This window comes from Lycorma delicatula, chromosome 11 (genome assembly GCF_047948215.1).
Source record: "Lycorma delicatula isolate Av1 chromosome 11, ASM4794821v1, whole genome shotgun sequence".
NCBI classification, from domain to species: Eukaryota; Metazoa; Arthropoda; class Insecta; order Hemiptera; family Fulgoridae; genus Lycorma; species Lycorma delicatula.
In genome coordinates this window covers 49,469,568-49,490,109 of record NC_134465.1, presented here as the reverse complement: position 1 = coordinate 49,490,109, position 20,542 = coordinate 49,469,568, and the positions used below count along the sequence as shown (strand labels likewise).

Genomic DNA, 20,542 nt, shown 5'->3' with positions numbered 1-20,542 from the left:
TGATTTCTCACAGTTTACAGCCCCATTCAATTTTCAAACCATATTCTTGCCTGAATTTTTATTTGTGGAATTTTTTTATTTTTAAAAAGAAATGTTATTAAGAGGACCTCCTATACGCTTGAATTGAAAGTAAATAATCAGAACTACATTACTACTATTTTGAAAGTTTATAGTTAAGTTAAGTTAAAGTATTTAAGGTTTCAACCGGCATGAAAAAATAAGTCCAAAAACTGAGATAAACAGCGAGGACTTTCAACATTTGTAAGAAGCACTTTCATATTTAAAGTAAGGATAATCAAGATTTAATTTTTTTTAAATATCCATTTATATAAACTTAGGCAGGTAATTAATTCCTTGATGTCATTAGTATCTAAGCTACTTGGATTAAGTGACTTAATTATTATATTTCAGCAAAAATTACAGCTACTTAGCTTCTATATCTATCTTCTTTTTTTTAGATTAAAGTGTATTACTCCTTTTAATAGTCAATTCATGTAAGTAAAAGATTAAAAACAATTCAGGGTTCAAATACTGGCATGTCTTGGCATCCTTCATACAACACAGTAAACACCTCTAATCATCACTTTTTATCATCTTTCTGGTATAACTGCAAACCTACACCTGATTACAGCAGACCCATTCTCCTTTTTCTTATGATAAGAAATGAATTTTTAGTTTTTGAAAAAATGCCAAAATTGACCAGGATTTGAACTTCCAGATAAAAACCAAATTTAAATTTAATGTAACATTGCAGAGACCAAATAATTTGTTTCATGAAATAATTAAAGGACTCTTTAAGGCATTAAAAATTATTTTTAATCCCAAATAGTTAAGATATCACGTACAGTTGAATATTATTTCACGACTCTAAAATTTAGATATCTCTTAAAATACTGATAGTTAGTTATGTGGTCCTAACGATATTTATTATTTAGAGGTTTGTTGTATTATTAAACTTTATACATTTATTCGGAAAAAAACCATAATGAGCATATGTACACAGATTTACTCATTTTTTCTCTTATTAAATAAGATTCCAGTGTAATAACTGATGGCAGTCCTATCTAGTACATCAATGAACTGCCAGTACAAAAAATGAATAATTAAAGAAAAAATAATACAACAAAGAAATATTTTATTATATACATTTGGCTTAATTACTAATATAAAACATTAATAATACTGTGTCATTAATAATAATAATAATATTTAGTTTGAGATTATCTACATAAAATGTACTTTTTTTAATAAGTTATTTTAAATATCATCTTTTGGAAAAGGTAATAAAACATATTACAAAACATTTATTTTTAAAATATTAAACCGATATTTCTCAATTTATAATAATTAAAATTTGTTTTTTTTATGTAAATTTTCAATGAAAAGTACACTCTAAAAATTTGTTCTACATTGCTGAGAAAATTTAAACTCTTATTAGACAGTGAACCTTGGTAGTAAATAAACAGGATTTATTTTCATTCTTTCATGTTATTCCATAATACCAACATAATGTGTTATTTGCAGATTATAGTAGTAAATAATTTCATTGTGTTTTAGCCAAAACCACTAACCAATGAGATTCAATGATCTAGAAAATTACGGAATAAATAAATAAAAGATGATCGATTGGTTTCTGTTATCAACAATTCTGTTATTATTATTTTACATCCCTTTAAAATCTTTACTGCCAAATTTAAAAAAAAAAAATTTTTTTTAAACTGAATTTTTAAAATTTAAGAAAAATATACCATTCAGTACGATGTGTAAAATATTAAATAAAAAGTTATTGTTTTATTAAACAAAAACCTTTTATTGTTTTAATTTATAATAACATACGAGATAATATTTTGGTAAAAAAATAATTACAATTTAATTTAAAATTTTGTTAAAAGTCATTCAAAACTTTCAAAAGGTATACAAAATTATTCAGAAACACATCTATATTATTATATTTATAACAATTTTAAATAATTGTAAAGGATATACCACATAGACTGGCTGGCTATGAATGACTTTTTATTTCATATCTTAAAAAATTTTGAGCGATGAAAAAATATTTTTTTCAAAATAGAGATATACAATTTAATTATAGTTGGTAATAATATATCTTTCTATACAAGCTGAAAGTAATAGTTTATTATGATTGATAAAGGTAGATTTAACAGTAGAATGATTTTAACTTAAAAATTTAATTTAGAAAATCCTTTAATTAACATGTTGACCGCCAAGGCTATCAATTGGCACTAGTATGCAGTTATATATCAGGGGCTGTTGTCATATGGTGGACTATGCTCAAGTGATAAAAATGCATTTTACTTATGCTTACCTTTCAGTTCAGCAGTTAAAATTTTATGTGGTGTGTTAGTTGAACACTTAAGTGCTATAATATTGTTTGTGATCCCAAGATTTTTCCATCATAATGGCTGATATTAAAATCCCAGGTCAGTTTCAGTCAAAGTAACAACGATTTAATGTTAACAAGGAATTATCTGTGGAAGTACTAAAACATATTTTGGAAAATGAGAGTAGCAACAGTGTATTTAGTGCCAAAAGTGACTCTGAATATGAATATTTAGATCACAGCGATGTTGAATCCGGTAGTATAAGTGATTTGAGTGAAGATAAAAATTTTACTGACATTTAACTATGCAAACTGTAGACAGAGAAACTGAAACCGATGACAATGATATTTAGTTAACTGAAAATGACATCGATACAAATATACCTGTACCAAAAACCACTAGACATACAACAAATACAAAAGTAGCAAGTAATGTCGTGCGGATGACCGGTCCACCAAAATGTAAAAAAACTGATTTTATTGAAAATCCTGGTTTTCGTATTCCTATTCAATTGTTCATAAGGTATAACCTTTAATTGATTTTTTTTAACGAAAGAATGGCTAATTTTGGACTATCCTAAAAAAAATAGTTATGTATACAGTCCATGGTTTTGTAGCATAAGCGCCTAATTTTTTGATAGTGTATTAAGAATTAAAAAACATAAATATGGGATTAAAAATGTATAAGATAAGTAAATAGTATTTTAAAAACAATAATAATTTTCATAATACGGTAATTATATTGCACATAAATTAACATTGATTACTTAGAGAACCATTAAATCCAGTTGGTGTCAATGGTATGTGTGGTCCTATAGAACATGCATTCATTCAGGAGGTCAATGGAACGAAGAGGCATTGTACACATTTTTGACTTTATAAGTGATATTAGGGTAAAAATGTTAGTACCCCCTCTGATGTTTTATCCAAATTATTATTACAACTAAAAAAATTAAGTCGGGTTTTCAAAAACATTTTGTCACACCGAATGGCACTCTATATCAAAATTAATAACAATAAACTCATTTTGATATTTCAATAGATAACAAACCTAGATGGTTTTCACCTAATTCAAATGATTTGTAAAAAAATATCAAATCTACATAAAAAAAAAATATGTAGTCGGATAAAAAAATAAGTGTCACATTTAAAACCAAAGCATATAATGCAACTTCCTGTTATACAATGATGCAGCAGAACATTATGTTACACTCTATGTACAAACTATGTAATGCTTTACAGTATACTGCAGTCGTTCATTAAGTAATTCCATGTTAGTAATTTGACTAAACACAGTAAAAAAAATTTACATATAATTTTATTTTTCATAATAAATAACCTTTTCCTAAACATTAAAACTTAAAAATAGGTTTTAAGAAATTAATCACCAAAATGTTTAAGTCGCTACTCTTTTGGGATTGATTTTTCTTTTTTTTTTTTCATTTTGATATACTGTTTAAAGATTATGCACAAAATATGCATACCAAGTTTGTATGTTCAAATATTTACATCAGAATTTATTAATTATTAATTTTTTTGTAAAGAAAAAAAGATATATGGGCAGATAGAAAACTATTGTACATTTACTGAAAATATTTTCTTCAGTCTGAAATGTATAAACATTTCAAAAGTTCCTGTTCATAAAAACTTCTGTAAGCAGATTTTTTTTTGACTTGATTGTTTTTTTAACTTAAATTGTTCTTAACATAATAAAAAATAATACAGCATCACGTGCACGCGCACACACACACATATCTGTATATACACATATACAATTTTGGAACCAAATTTTTTTTTTATTAATAGTACAAAAAAAAATTGGAATTAATAACAAATTTTATAATTTCAATGAAAAACAGAAAAAATTTCTGAAGCAATGAATTTCCATTGTAGACAGGTTTAACAGTGAATCTTTTCCATATTCTGATAACAAAATTAAATCACATCGCTAAAATAAATTGTCATATGATTTATACAGTGAATTTTTTGTCCAAAAATAATATTAGAAAACACATTCACAAAATCATAATTTTCAATGGATAGATGAGAAAGTTTCAACAATAAGGTATTTTTTCTTTTCTTAGTACAATAATTTAAATTTTGTTTATCAATGTCATCAGAGAAACATGAATATCTTATTATGTAACATAAAATTTTCAACTCGCCTCCACTTTCGATGAAGTCTGTAATACACCTCATTTAGGACTTCAGTTATACATTATAATTAAAATTATTTATCATTAATGCCTTTCAACCGAGTAATATCCGTTGTAAGTTACACAGTGTCATCATCAAAAATGTTGTAATTCAGCACTGTACAAGTCTAATATACATTATTTTCAGACCAAATAATATGGTTTCAGTGAAATTAAGTTAAAAATGAGATTAGATTCACTTAGACTATAAGTTAGGTTAAGCTTAAGGTGTGGGTTTTGGTAAATGTGCAATATACAACATTATTTACAGGGCAAATAACTGTTTAATTGAAATTTAGTTTAGGTCAAGGTTAAGGTTAGGTTAGGTTATGTAAGGTAACTAACAGTTCCATGTACTGAACTTCATATGATATAAATATAACATAATGCTCGCTAACATCATCTAATTAACCTTAAATATTAAATTTGCTAATTCTTAGACTAAGTATATAATTGTACACAATAACCAATTATTCAGTTAGAATATAATGTATATTAAACTTGTACAGGGCTGAATTACAAAATTTCTGATGACCATACTGTATAACTTATGAGGTATCTAACTAAAATGAAAGGAGTTTCTGATGAATAATTTCAATTGTAATGAATTAACCTAGGTCCTAAATAAGGAATATTCCAAATTTCATAAAAATCAGAGGCGAGTTCATCATAATCATATATAATTTTCGAGCCTACACTCAAGAATGAGAAAAATTTTCAAATACTACCATATGAAAATATAAATCTTTCAGTTAGTTGTTTTCAGTTTCTATTTCTTCTTCTGACAAAAATAATTTTCTTTAAAATAATGTCCAATCAGGTTGAAGCAGACCACGATAGAAGACCACTAATATACCTTCAATGGCAGTAATGAGTCAAGGTAGTATTTTTCACAGGATGATCATAGAAATAAACAATTACATTTACAACACTAAAAATTACCCGGACAAAACAATAAAAAAAAGTCCAAGAAATAACACAATGAATGAGATGAAATCACAATAGATCATTTCATTCATTGACTTTTATTTTCAATTTTTTTCAATATAAACAGCTGCATATCTGTTTCCATACATGTAACATCATTTTCCATGATATATATTTTTTCCAATTAGTTAAAAGAAAAAAAATTAACAAAAAATCCATATTTTAATTTTGGTCACTTGGTTTTTGATCAGACTATGTATTTATATAAAGTGTTCTTCTGATATTTATATGAGGAATCTGTAGTAATACTTTACAGTAATCTAAAAACTATAAAACATCTTGATGTTTTGATGAATTACAACCTGTTGTGAGCTGTAATGCTAATCTGAATAACTCTGCATGCTTCTTACAGCATAAGTTTTACAAATATTTATTTCTACCCTGGATACATACCATATTCACAGATAGTTGTTACTTGTTCATTCTCAATTATATAACTTTCTTTTTTATAGAGAAGTATTTAAAGATGTGAAATTTTGCTTTTATGGTTTTTAATAAATTAGGAGCCAATTTTTTTTCTGGGGCAAATGATAAATTATTTTCACGCCATTACTTATATAATCAGAAATACTGATAAGAATAAATTACAAAAATCAAGCAGAGCTTATTCCTCAATTTTATATGATACATTTTTTAACTATTTTCAACATCAATATTTTATGCTTAGAAAAAAAAATCAAAAATTGTACTAAAACTCATCATCATAAAATCAATTGATTTTCAAGTCAGGAGTTCTAAATTTTGAGTCCTTGTAACGGCGATAATTAGTTGCTTTTATATTTATTTGAATGCTAGACTGTAGATACCGATGTTATTTTATAGTTTGGTTTCAATTAATCACACTTCTCAGGAGTGGTCAACCAGAGTCTGTTCCAGACTACATATTTACCAGTACATTTACACTTACACTGTTGGCTTGGCAAGCCAGAAGCAGTAATTGCATTTGCCTAAACACACACACCCAGTCCCAACAGTAGCTGGAAAACCTGGAGAAAAACCATAAAATTTTTTCTACTATATTAATTTATATAGAAATTTATCTACACAATTGTTATTTTTATAAATTTATTTATTTTCTATTTGAGGACATAATTTAAAAAAGCAACAAATTTCAAGTAACAAAAATGATTGTAATGAATTTTTATTGTGTGAAAATTTAATATTTCCTTTTTATAATTGTTAGGAGTGCTCTGAAAAACTTAGCACTTTGCAATGTTTAAATTGGTACACCTGATATTAGCTAAATGATTTTATAAAATATCACTCATCATATCATGGTAGATGATAAGAGATATAGTAGAGAATTTATTAAAACAGTATATACATACTGATCAAATTTATTTCAATTAACATGTAATTGACTGCTGAACGGAGTTACCAGTCTGAAAGCTTTACAGTTGTGTAAGTGTTCTTACCTTTTTATTCAGACTACGTCTGGTGGTTTATAAAATTTTAAAGCTCATATCCCACTGAATAAATAATCAAACAATCCTTAACACTAAGTACAAAAAAAATTTTCATTTTTAAGCATAGCTACTAATATTTAAAATAAAAAGTTTTATTTGTATTTTTCATATCATCTTACTTTTGAAACATTTCTCATAATAATTTAGTAAATAAAAATTCATTTTATTTATTAATTTTTAGTAGTATATAGAGATATATACATATACAAATAATGTACACAAACGTTTTTTCACCTTTTCACTATAAGAACTACATTGTTACAATATGTTACTCATGCAGACCACGAGACATAGGATGGGCACTATTATATATTTATAATGCATTTAATATATTATATCTACAAGTCGTATTTTTTAATAACTATAATTATTCTTATAATTATTATTACACATAATATTTTCATAAACGCACACCTCTTTTCCTTTTTTTTTTTTAATAATTTATTAAAATACATAGTTATATTTTCTTTTTTATATATAATTATATAAATATAGCAGCCTTTCTGTATTTACACTAAAATTTATTATAATTAATAATTTTATTATTGTGAAAATATAAATTGTAATAATGCTAATTAATTATCAAGCATAATTTATTCATATTAAATTATACATTAAAATATTTTAAAGAAATATTTCGTAATTATAAATAAAGAAAAAATTTACGTAAAAATAATCTTGGCTGAAATGAATTTTTAATCTTTTTAAATATTATTGTAATACCTAACAGATGCAGGCAATTAAAAAAAGTTTTTATCAGATTATTAATAATATTTTTTTATCTGTTATACATTCTGTAATTAAATATATTGTGGTATTCAGAAATAAGCTACATAAAAAAAATAAATCCTTACAGTTTTAAAGATTGCACAAAATCTTCAGAAAGGAGCAAAGGAATAAGAGCAAAGGCGTCATTCTAGATATCTGTTCTTGTAAAGATATCATCTAGAGATATCTTGCACAGATTAACTGAGAAATCATCAATGTACTCTTAAGGTGTCAAGAAGAATAAATCTATAAAACATTTTATAATTTATTAATCTTTCAAAAAATAATCTGTTATATAACATAGCAATTAATCAAATTGCTTGAATATTAGTGGTCTCAAAGATATCTTGTGCAGTTTTATTTACTAGAACCATCAATATTAACGAATTGATAGTATATATATTTATTTAATCCTCTGTTCATCAAATTGTCTTAAGAAGACAATTGTTGTCTTAAGAAGGTAACAAATAAGTGGGTGACAAAATTGAAGAACTAATATAAAAATTCAATCAGCAATGCTGCGCTCAACCACACAGTACCACCCTAACTAAATTTTGTAATAAAATATTATTAAATCTTATCTACGTTATTTGCCAATCTTCATAGTGGAAAGGTAGTGTCTCAACCTTTCAACAGGGGCCTGAGTTTGGATACTGGCCCGTCATGCAATTTTTTATACGCTACGATATTCTATTTCCATATTCCCACATAGAAGCTTCTAAGCTTCTGTGGTGAATTATTTCATCAATGCCAAAAAAAAATTAAGTATTAACTTTATAAATCAATTTTAATTTAGTAAAACCTACAACATGAACAAGTTAAGTTAGTTAATCCTTCTATAATGCTTTATATGTAATGGAAATTTCCTCACTATTTACAAAAAAAATTTTATTTAACCTTAGACGAGATAGATTTAACTCATGCAAATTTAATTTAAAAGAAAAATGATCAATTTATAATTTATCTCTAAAAAGATCTCTTAAGATATAACATCACAGTAAATAATTATTTTTTCTTCATCAAAACAGAACAAATTTATTTACTGTATTTGTACTATAAGAAAAATAATGAAATTCCTTTACAATCGTATAATTTTGTAATTTTATACAAGCATAAAATAGAATACTCATATATGAGTAATTTATTGTAATTGTAAAATTAATTTTCATGGAGAACACAGTTGAATTTTTGTTTATATAAGGTATATTTAACCAGTTCCTGGTTTTGTCATAGTATTACAATGGTCACAAGATGTTCACAGAAAGGGCCGCTGTCGTAATATTACGACTATGCTTTTAGTGCTTAATTTAACCATTATCAGCGCTATTATAGACTTTTAAACTAGATCATGCTTCATAGCAATGAGGATATGAATAGTTTTGTTTACATTTGTATGGTGTAGCATGTGAAGTTTTGCCGTGATGTTTGTTTTCAGTCTAGTGATTATTTTTGAATTTACTGTTTGAATATTTCTATTAGTGTATGTGAATTATCTTATTGGTATATAAGGACAGTTATATTTTACGCATCTGATTCTATTAAAAATCTTTAAAAATTTTTTCAGGTAACCTACAATTTTTCATATTACTAGTCTACCATTATTAAGTTTAGAAGATCATAATTTAATAATACTGATTTCTGAATTGTTTTTAAAATCATGTTAAAAAATATTAATTTTTATCTATTTTGTTAGGGTTATCGTTAAATCATAACAAGAAACATTTTTAAAGAATTTTATTAAAGTTACAATTTTTTTATAATGAAGCAGTAGGTGGTCATTAGCCTGATGGATATTGGTAGTGTATGAAAAGATGCCATGCCTGACCAGGATTTGAACTCAGGACCTCCACACGAAATGCTGTGACACTATCAAGTACTACTAATACTCTTATCAACATACATTACAAAAGGAAAAAATTATTAAAACCGTAATAAATAATAATAATAAAACTTAAACACATACTGATAAATGAAATAATATATTAAAATAAAAATCAGTTGATCCTAACAAAAAAAAAAAAAATATATATATATATTTATGCAATGCATATCTATTGAAAAGATGGCACATTAAAGAAAAAAAGATCATTATGAAGCTACTAAACAGAGCATTTCAGCTATGAAGGAGTACTGCAAAAGCAACCAAATTCAAATGGCTGTTGGTTTGAGCTCTCTCAAATAATAGTTACATTATACATAAAAATGTAAATTGTATGCTGCTTATCTGGAATCAAACAAGAAATTCTGTAATTAGATGTTCTTTTGGAACACCCAAACTTTTTTTATTAGTTTTTGCTTTATATTTTTATGGATCAATTATAAATAATTAATGTTATGAATTTGACCGTTTCTACTGATAACACAACACAACACAACTACCATTTATGATTTAAAAAAATGTTATGACTAAATGACATAATTTATAGAATTTTTAAATAGTGTAATTTGTAAAAAAAAATGTTTTCTATATACGCAGATGTTTGTTTTTACACTCCAAAAAATGAACAAATATTTATTTAAAATAATAAAATAGGTCAATGTACCTTTATTATGATTTTAGGTAAAAGGGGTTTCTTTATTTTATTTATAACTAAATAGTATGAAAATTAAAAAAATTAAATCTGAGAGTAATAAACTAACCTCACTTTGAAATTTCCGTTACTTCCTGTTATAATACCATGACGTAGTACAATCATGAACACTACAAATGCAATTTAAAATAAATTTTCAGCATTTTTGGGAAAAATTTTTTAACATATTGCTATTGTTTGTCTTCTGTTACATAGAAGATTGCTTTAGTCTAATTAAATTTAGTAAAAAATTATTGGTACATTAAAAAAAAAATGTATTTTTAACATATATGATTTTTTTTTTGCCATTTATAACAAGAAAATTTGTATTTTAACTATAATAAACAATTTCCATTAATATTATCATATTAATTCATGTATACTTTTTTTAGACAACTAATTTTCATTACAACTCATATTTCTACAATTCTATATATTTTTTTTTCTACAGAATTGATAGAGAGATTGTGAATTTTATTTTCTTGTTATATATCAAAACTGTTCTGTCCATAAAAAAAAGTGACAAATGGTTGTTGATAGGATTTGTTTGCAATAATTATATTAACGGCTACCCTATCGCCCAGCAGTCTTTAGATTGCTGCAGTGTTTAGTTAAAAATGCTACATGTATAAATGTTACAATGCAACATTTTAACTAAATACTACATAGTAACACAATATATATGCATGAACTGCCACTTAAAAAATTCAAACAAAAATTATAACTTCATTAAAATTTAAAAGTATTTAGCTACTAAATTTGATCACCTGCCAGTTTGATTTAATAATTAGTATTGCTGGTTATCTATTATTAGTATTATCTACTATTAGCATTGCTGGTGATTATTTACTCTGATTCTAACAAAAATCAGATCAGATGTTTTATGAAGCTGCATGGCTTACAAACTGGGCCTATAATACTTTAATACTGACTACTAAAAAAATCCCAATTCAAGAACCTAATATTAATATTTATATACCAGTTATTAGCAGATTGGAATCTAAATCTTAACAGAAAAACAGATCCTTGTAGAGTATAAAAACTTCTATAATACCGCCTAGTGCATAGATAAGATGGGTTCCACCTCACGACACTTATAAATCTAAAGAGAAAAAATAGCGATTTAAACTTTGTTCAACATTTCTAATTTGTTTACCAATGGTCTTTTATCATGGGAAAAATGTTTAAAAATAATAGAAGTGGCAAGTTAAAAAAAGAAGTATTTTTATTCTTTATTAACACATTAGAAAGTTTTAATGCGTAATATAAATAAAGTTTTTAATATAAATAATTTTATAATTCTATGAATTACACATTAATGATATGAAAATGTAAAAAGAAAATTGCAGAATATTAACAAACCAGTTCTATGTCATTAAAGTTAAACAATGGATGCAATTACAATTAATCCATTTTGTATTTATTAAACAACAGACTGTAGCAGTCAATTTGACTAAGATTATAAATAAAAAATAATATATTAATAATCAGCCAAGATTACACTTTTTAATAAAAGAAAACTACATAATCAGAAAGGTAATATTATGTTTTATAAAATGAATTGTAACTAGCTGACAAAGAATCTCAAACATATTAATAAAGATCCGCTAATTAATAAAAAAATTTACTTTAAACAATAGAATTAATTATAATACCATAATAAAAATAATAAAACTTAATTTATTTTCATTATTTGCACATTTTTATGTATTATTTAATCAAAACTTGTAATAATAATTATAATCTCACAATTACAACTTAATTTATCAATATACATATAATATAATCAATTATAATATATTCTTATAATAATTGTAATAACAATGATAATTAAAATGTTTATTGTTTTTTGTTTTTTTTTTTTTTGTATACAAATAACACTAAACTGATACACAATAATTAATATTTATAAATATAATATATATTTATGATATTTTTTTCATATTCATTAAACAATGATGACTCAAACAATAACACAACACATAAAATAATCGCCGTCTCATTCAATTGTTAAGGAACATTAATTCTGATTACATTATAATCATATCAAATTTGTTACTACAAAGATTTTGATATAATTATAAATAATATTAATATCATAGGTACAATGTATTGATTTCTGTTTATTTTGTTGATGAAAAAAATTATTGTTTTCTTTTTATTTTTTATTTTTTTTGAATTTATAACTCCATGAGATCTCCATTGTCCGGTGGTTGAGATACAGTGACTCCCGGTAGATCAAGGGGAGTCAATGGTTCCGGTCAGTCAGAAATTGCCCTTCTTATTCTTTTCAACGGTTGTATAGATTCATCTTCTTCTTCTTCATCTTGAAAAGATTGTAAATACGCATCATATGCAAGTGATGGTACCCATTTTTCTAACATAATATCCAGGTACTCTTCTAATGTTTTAGCGTCAGTGAACACTTGACTCTCTTTCTAAAAAAAATTTAAAAATAATAGATAGATAAAACCAGTCTTTTATTTCTATTTTCATTTAAATAAAATTTAAATTTAAATTTAATTTAATTTAAATTTTCACACACACACACACACACACACACACACACACACACACACAAATTTACATGCATTCAATATAATTTCTGACAATGTGCCAGAATGGTAGAATAACATTCTAACAATTGCATTTTGATACGCCAAACCTTGTACAAAAGTAATATATGTAATTTTACACAAGGTTTGATATAAAAAAATACACAGATTTTAGTTATTAAAAAATCTTTATTCATTAATATTTATTTTGTCACTTTGAAAGAAATCATTTTCAGATATAATACATTTGTGCCAGCACTTTTCCCAATCTTTGAAGATACTCTGGACACAATTTCCAGTATGGTGTTTAGCTTCTTCAGCAATTCTGTCTTTCCATGTTAGCAAAATGTTGGCTTTCATGGTTTTTTTCAGCTTGCAGAGCAGGAAGAAATCACAGGGAGCCGTGTCCAGTGAATGTGGAGGTCAAAGCACCATAACGATGTTGTTTTTGGTAAAAAATTCATGAACAGGCAGTTAAGTGTGAGCAGGTGCATTATCGCAACCCACCAGGTTGATCAAGTGGTTAAACTCTTTTCGCAAATCATATACTTAGAAGACGAGAGTTGTAAGGTTCAAAACCTAGTAAAGGCATTTACTTTTATAGGAATTTGAATACTAGATCATGGATGCAGGGGTGTTCGTTGGTGGTTGGTTTTCAATTAACTACACATCTCAGGGATGGTCAACCTGAGACTGTAGAAGACTAACTTCATTTACTTTCATACATATCATCCTCTGAAGTAATACCTTATGATGGTTCCAGAAGCTAAACAGAAAAAGAAAGAGAGAGAGAGAGGTGCATTATCATGGTGCAATGAAGTGCGAGTAGGTGCATTATTCTAAACTCACCGGCTTGGTCTAGTGGTGAATGCGTCTTCCCAAATCAGCTGATTTGGAAGTCAAGAGTTCTAGCGTTCAAGTCCTAATAAAGTCAGTTATTTTACACAGATTTGAATACTAGATTGTGGATACTGGTGTTCTTTGGTGGTTGGGTTTTAATTAACCACACATCTCAGGAATAGTTGAACTGAGACTGTACAAGACTACACCTTATTTACACTCATACATCATCCACATTATAAGTATTATCTGAAAGGTAATTACCGGAAAATAATAAACAGGAAAAAGAAAGAAGGTGCATTATTGTGATGAAACTGCCATGAATTGTTTTGTCACAAATCTGGGCATTTCTTCAGTTTGCTTAACACAAACAGCATGGAACTTCAGGTAGTAATCCTTATTGACTCTCATAGTGACTTGGCGATTGTCTGTAATCATTTTCCTCCCTTTTTTGACATTGTCATCAGTTGTTGATGTGGTGGGACGTCCAGGACGCTAATCATCATCATAGTCTTCAAAATCCTCTTGGAAAAGTTTGTACCACTTGCAAAACACTTGTTTTATTCATATAAGAATTGCCAAAAGCAACATTCAACATTTCTAATGCGGTGCTGCACTTAATTCCATTCTTAAAGCAAAATTTAATGCAAATTCTTTATTCCATTTTTCCCCACACTTAAAAATCACTGGCCGTATACCAAAACACATATAACCTTTGCGACACCCAACAATAAACTACGCATCCAATATTATTATGACTGCTGATGTAAATATACATTAGGAATAAGTGTACAAACACAACAAAAATAAAATCGTGACAATTGGACTTATACAGCCTCGGCAATTTAAAGAATTTACAATTTTTTTTATAAAACCACATAAAACACCAGATTGATTTGAAATTATCAGTATCAAATCCAAACTCTCTCCTAGCTAGTATTAAACTAATAATGATAATAAATTTACTGATTTTTACAACCATTAAGAAAAAAAACTGTATATAAATATATTAAGTGAGCACTGGTTAACAAAATCAAAGCCAAGTTCATTCAGAACATTAACCTACTATCAGAAAGGATATTTTCAGTCTTAAGTCTTTCCATCTAATTCATTGTTTAAGTCTAATCATTTACAGGTTCTCTTATGTACAATTTATTGGTAAACCATTAGCATATGCTTAACTATATGAAGTTGGGCAATTTCTTATATGACACATAATGGTAGATATCTTCAGTTTAAAAAAATATCTGAATTAAGACATTTTATAAACTTGTATTAATGCAATAATATGTGTAGAAATTATCATTTTAATAATGGCTTATGAGACAACTTGTTATAAATGTAAATAAAAACTTTTAGAAAGTTTTTACCATACTCTACTTTATAGACATATTCCTCACATAAAAAAATATTAATTGGTCTGGAAACACTTTATTTTCAAGTTAAGGCTAACAAAAGATTTCACCTACATTTCTGCTCTAAAGATCAAATATAATGTTACACTAAAACTTTATGGACACAAACTATTGAGCAAAATCAGTAATTTTACATCCAACCTTACATAAAAAATTTTAAAATCTAAAAAAAAAACACTTTTTAGGTTAATATAAATTTATGATTATTACCAATATAATTATTGTAATATATTATTACGATATATTACCAATAGCCATAACCAAATAAAACTTCAAAACAAAATTTATAGTCAATTTAATTCTAATAAATTGGCTTAAATTATACTGCAAATGCCTCCTGTGCTTTAGAACAAATTTAAACACAATACTAAACCAAAATTTACACTGAAATTGTGTTAAAAAAAATATTAATTCTTTTTATTTTTTAATTATATATTCAGAATAAAGCATCAGTGTAGTATACACATGTTAGTCCACATACGGACTTAAAAATAATATTTCAACAAATTATTGAGTTGGAAACTGCAGGTTATTAATCTGCAAAATATACTATAAGATTCATATAAACTGAATTCTACAACAAAGTTGCAAAATGTTGGTTTCTCATAAATATTAAATGAAGTGTTACTATACCAATATATAATCACGTAGCAACATATGGTTATAATAAAAAGTTTGAAATGAAACATCTTAACAAAATCATTGCGTATAAATTTTCTAAGATTTAAATGTTAGAAAAAAATTTGCAACAATATAGATATATCTATATGATTTTCGTCCTCCAGTTAGAATTGGAGGACGAAAATCCAACTTATAGCATTACTTGGTTGATTCTGGTAATCTCTTTACTTATAAATAGGTAGTTTGAAATTCAGATGTCACAGAAGGTTTAGTGGAAACTCAAAAACTGAAAAACAAACACTCAAACACCTTGGAGAAAAACAAACGCTGCAGTTTTCTAATAAGGGAAAAGTAAGTAAATAAAAAAAAAAAAGATTAATTTTAAGTTTAATTAATTTGGTAGGATACTTTTTATTTATTTTACAAATTAATATTAACAGGCAAATTAAATAATTAGTGTAATTTATTATGTTTGTTTTTTTATGCTCTCAAACTACATATATGTAGGAAAACATGTTGAATTACTTTTCATAGAGATCTTTTACTATCATTGATTACTTTAACAAGAAATAATCTGTTCTCTGAAAACCTTTTCACAATATATGTATACAATATATTATTATATATTATTATAATATTATATATGTTATATTATTTAATATTAATATAAAATTATTTTTATTTTAACTGTGACCTTTAAATTATATTTTTATAATATTTGATTTAAAATAAAAAATTGTAAATTATTCTAACATGTAATAAAATACATTTTAAAACAGTAATACTTACTGGGTTATATAAATAAGCATTTCTAAAAACTAATTTGATATCTCTAACAACTTCTGCCATACTCTGATATTTTTCAGTTGCTTCATTAGTTGGATCCAATTTTGACCTTATTTTATCAAATGACATCGGTTTCTTAACAATTTCATGATAATTTTCATTCTGTATTCAAATAAAACAATATATTATAAATTATCTATTGTTATATAGAGGCATTTTTATTAAAAATTGAAAACAAACATACTACACCAATATAATAGATTATTTTTTTTAGTAGAGGGACCTAAGTCAGACTGTAACTTCATCTCAATTTCAACCATAAGTTGAAAAAGAGATAAAGGGGAAAGTTCTGGGTGTTATATTTTCACAAAACTTGAAACATCTCCGGGAATAAGATATGAAAATTGAAGGATGCAAAGAATGGTGAAAATATTCTAACACCAGAAACATATTAAATGTACCAGTTGTAAATCTTAAGTTTACTGCAATATTGTTGAGAGACATATACTAGTAGCTAATGACAACTGTAACAGTTTAATGCTACATAAAAGAATTGACCTAATTAAGTATGTAAACAGCACCCCTTCTAATCTAATTAAATACATAACATCAGGGCCATCTTGTAAAGTAACAACCTGAAAATTTAATCAAAGGCTGAAATACAAAGTAATTGGTTTCTGTAGATCAACGTGAACCAAACCAATCTGTATGCTTGTATTCTGTTGGCACTTATTAGACATAATGACAATAGCAACATTAATGTACGGTTAGAAACCAAAAGAACTAAAAGAAACATGCATAACCTATTTCTAAATGATGGTTCATTTACATTATAATTTTAAAAATATTTTGTTGCTTTCTCTTCTTTTGTCAATTAATTTTGATTATCAACTTATCTAATTGAAAATTTGCATAACTATTAAAAATAATTCAGACTGACTTGTCATAGTCATACACCTGCTTTAATTAATTAATATTTACCAAAAAAATAAACGTAAAAATATGCTTTTAGTGCATTTTTAAAGATTGAATATTTGTATGAAGAAACAGAAAATATCTACTTACACAAATTTGAATTTATGATAAATCCAATTGCACTAAAAATTGTTATTTTTCATAAGTTTATTTGCATTTTTTTTTTACTTCTGTTTTTAATCTCTTCTACTGAAAAGGTAGTACACATAAATATAATGTGGACTGTTTCACAACAGAAAGGGATACAATTTTTTGTTAGTCTTTTCCTTTGACAATTAATAACAACCTGAAGTAAAAAGAGTAATTAATCAAGAATTGTTATTTCTGCAAGTAATAGGTACTTATTATAAAGCCAGTTCCTGTTGTAGAGTGAAAATAACCCCTACTAGCATTTTACTTGAATTTTTAGCGAGCTCAGTATGCTAATGTAAAGCAGTAGATTTGGTTGAAGGAAGAAGTCAGTGTTTCATTTGAATGAAACTGTTTCATTCTTATTTTTCCCCTAGTAAGCCTGCATAGAGTAATCTGTTATGCAGTTTTCAGGGCTAACTTGTAACTGTCATAACACCTAAAATTAATGGTTATGTCACCTAACAAATTTTTTTTAACTTAAATAAAAAAACCAGCCAATATGCACAATTTACATGAATGAATGTTATACCTAAAGAAGAGTAGTTGCCAAATATTTCTAATCTGAAAATTCTTTGTTTTTATTGATGGACTTAAGTAAATCGTGTGATAAAGTTGTCTTAATAATTAGTATACAAAATATATTAAAATCATCTTCACTTGAAGAATTCCATACAATTCATACACCTTTAATGAAATTTTTCTAAATAATTATTTATATATGGCATCTTTATGTTTTTATCTATGTAATTTTTTAGATTATATAATGATTACATCGATACCATTTAATGCAAGAGAAATACCTGATGACAAATTGCATAATGTCTTTTTACTCTTTGTAAAAAGAGATCCTGTTTATGTAAGATAAAATGTTTAAAATAACATTTAAGAACAATTTTAACACTGATTGATGGCATGCAAATCATATTTCTATCTATGAAATAATAAATATCAGAATTGCTTTTATGGTAAGTCTTTTCTATTGTAGATCTGCTTTAAAATGAAAAAAAAAAAAAAACATACTTGAGCATGATTTTTAGTGTGCAGGAACTACAAATCCTGCACTTTATTTATACAAATACTTCTACAATATTGAATTATGTACTCTCAATAAATGTCTTATGAGCTCAAAAAAAATTTGGTACCTGCAAATCAAAATGTCATTTATAAAGAAAAATAAGATCTAACAAAATAAAAATATATATAAATAAACCATAAGTAAATATTTAAGAAAAATGATACCTCTGGACTGACCTCTGGTCCTACAATCTCTCTAAAATGTAGACTTGGATCATACTGACAGTATAATTCTAATAATATACGTTCCATTAACTTTTGTTCTTCTTTTGTTAATCCAGGTCCTAATGCTTTTCGTTTTTCACCAACTTCAAGCTTAGCTGATAACGGTACGACATCCATGCACAAAAGACATCTCCACGGATCATTTTCACTGGATCAAAAATGTTAAGTTCTCATTAACTTTTTTAGTTCACATAAAATGAATTTTTATTATACATTAATTAAATTAAATGTTCAACCTAGTAAAACAGCTTATAATTGCTTTTTTGTTATAAATTGCGAGCTTACTTCCAAATTAAAAAAAAAGAAAATTTAAATTGAAAAGCTCATTGTAGAATCAATATAAAATAAAAGCTCAATTATAAAACAATTCAAATTAAGGGGGGAACAACGAAAAAATGTACTAGGGCTATGTAGTCTGATACATGTATATTATTAAAAATAAAAAAAATTAACATTAACAATACAAAAAATAATTTTTTTAACATTATTTGAACATATTAAGCATATCAAAATTATATGGATTCATATATTTTGAATCGTGTATATGGAGTCATAGAAAACACATTTCCACAGTACTAGTCTGTCATATTTAAAAAAATAAAATAATTAACATTAACAATACAATAAAATAATTTTTTTAACATTAGTTAAACATATTATTTATATCAAAATTATATGGAATCATATATTTTGAATCATAGAAAATACATTTTCACACTACTCGTATGTCATATTTAAAAAAATATCTTATTAATTTTTCTCTTCATTATACATAAGGATACTTTCCTGCACGTATAAAAATAATGATTACCTCGCATCGAATACACCTATTTACCCAGCCTCACTGTCCTGTCATATTGAACAAAGATCACCACCATCACTTCCGTGCGATCTAACTTAAAACACGTCTCCACTCCATGACTGCTAAAATTCACACTAGCCCCGAAAACAAAGAATGTCAGTCTGGCTTCCCCCGCCAGACGCCTGTTCGTATTTATGCACGTACACACTTTTTTCTGAGAATGTGTACGACGCACTCACCAGTCCACGATGACATCACCGTCTGGCTATCCAGACCATGTCAGACATCAAAAAACGAAGTTATGTAATAAAATTTCTTATCAAACTAATTACGTTTATCTAACTATTAAAAAATATAATACTATTTTGCCTATTTTCTGTTTTTAATATCAGCTAAGCCAAATGAATATTAACTACTTTTTAAAATATTGAAACTTTTTTCTTTATGACAGAATATATATTGTTCGTAACCAACAAAATTTAGAATGGTTACAAAATTAAAAGTTTATTACAGGATTGACAATTTTTGCCTGCTTTATACTTGTGATTATTTTTCAACACTTGAGATTTAATACCTACAATGACAGTTTTGGTATATTCAGGCTAAGAATCTTTTGATTCTTGAACAAATACAAAATTAATTATTTCATAAAATACACAGCCATATCTGTAAACACATACGGTAAAATAAAAAGCACAAAGCATATGCATAATTAGAGTAATAAGAAAATTTTCCAGTGATGTACTGGATAATTTTATAGAAAATTTGGGGTCATAGATTGATGACAGCG

General features: G+C 26.1%; 1 protein-coding gene across 5 annotated transcripts in view; it reads right to left on the bottom strand.

Annotated features, from left to right (window-relative positions):
- Positions 1–11,678: 11,678 nt before the first annotated feature.
- Positions 11,679–20,542, bottom strand: part of LOC142332251 (transcription intermediary factor 1-alpha-like) — a 127,168-nt gene continuing 118,304 nt past the window's right edge. For 4 of the 5 annotated variants that reach the window (XM_075378563.1, XM_075378566.1, XM_075378565.1 and 1 more), the window contains 3 exons: positions 18,891–19,098; positions 16,548–16,706; positions 11,679–12,765 (listed from right to left, as the gene is read on the bottom strand). In XM_075378563.1, coding sequence (XP_075234678.1) covers positions 12,589–12,765; positions 16,548–16,706; positions 18,891–19,098 — 544 coding nt within the window. In that variant the 3' untranslated portion in view covers positions 11,679–12,588. The remainder of the gene's footprint in view (positions 12,766–16,547; positions 16,707–18,890; positions 19,099–20,542) is intronic. The other variant, XM_075378564.1, reaches the window with a different exon arrangement.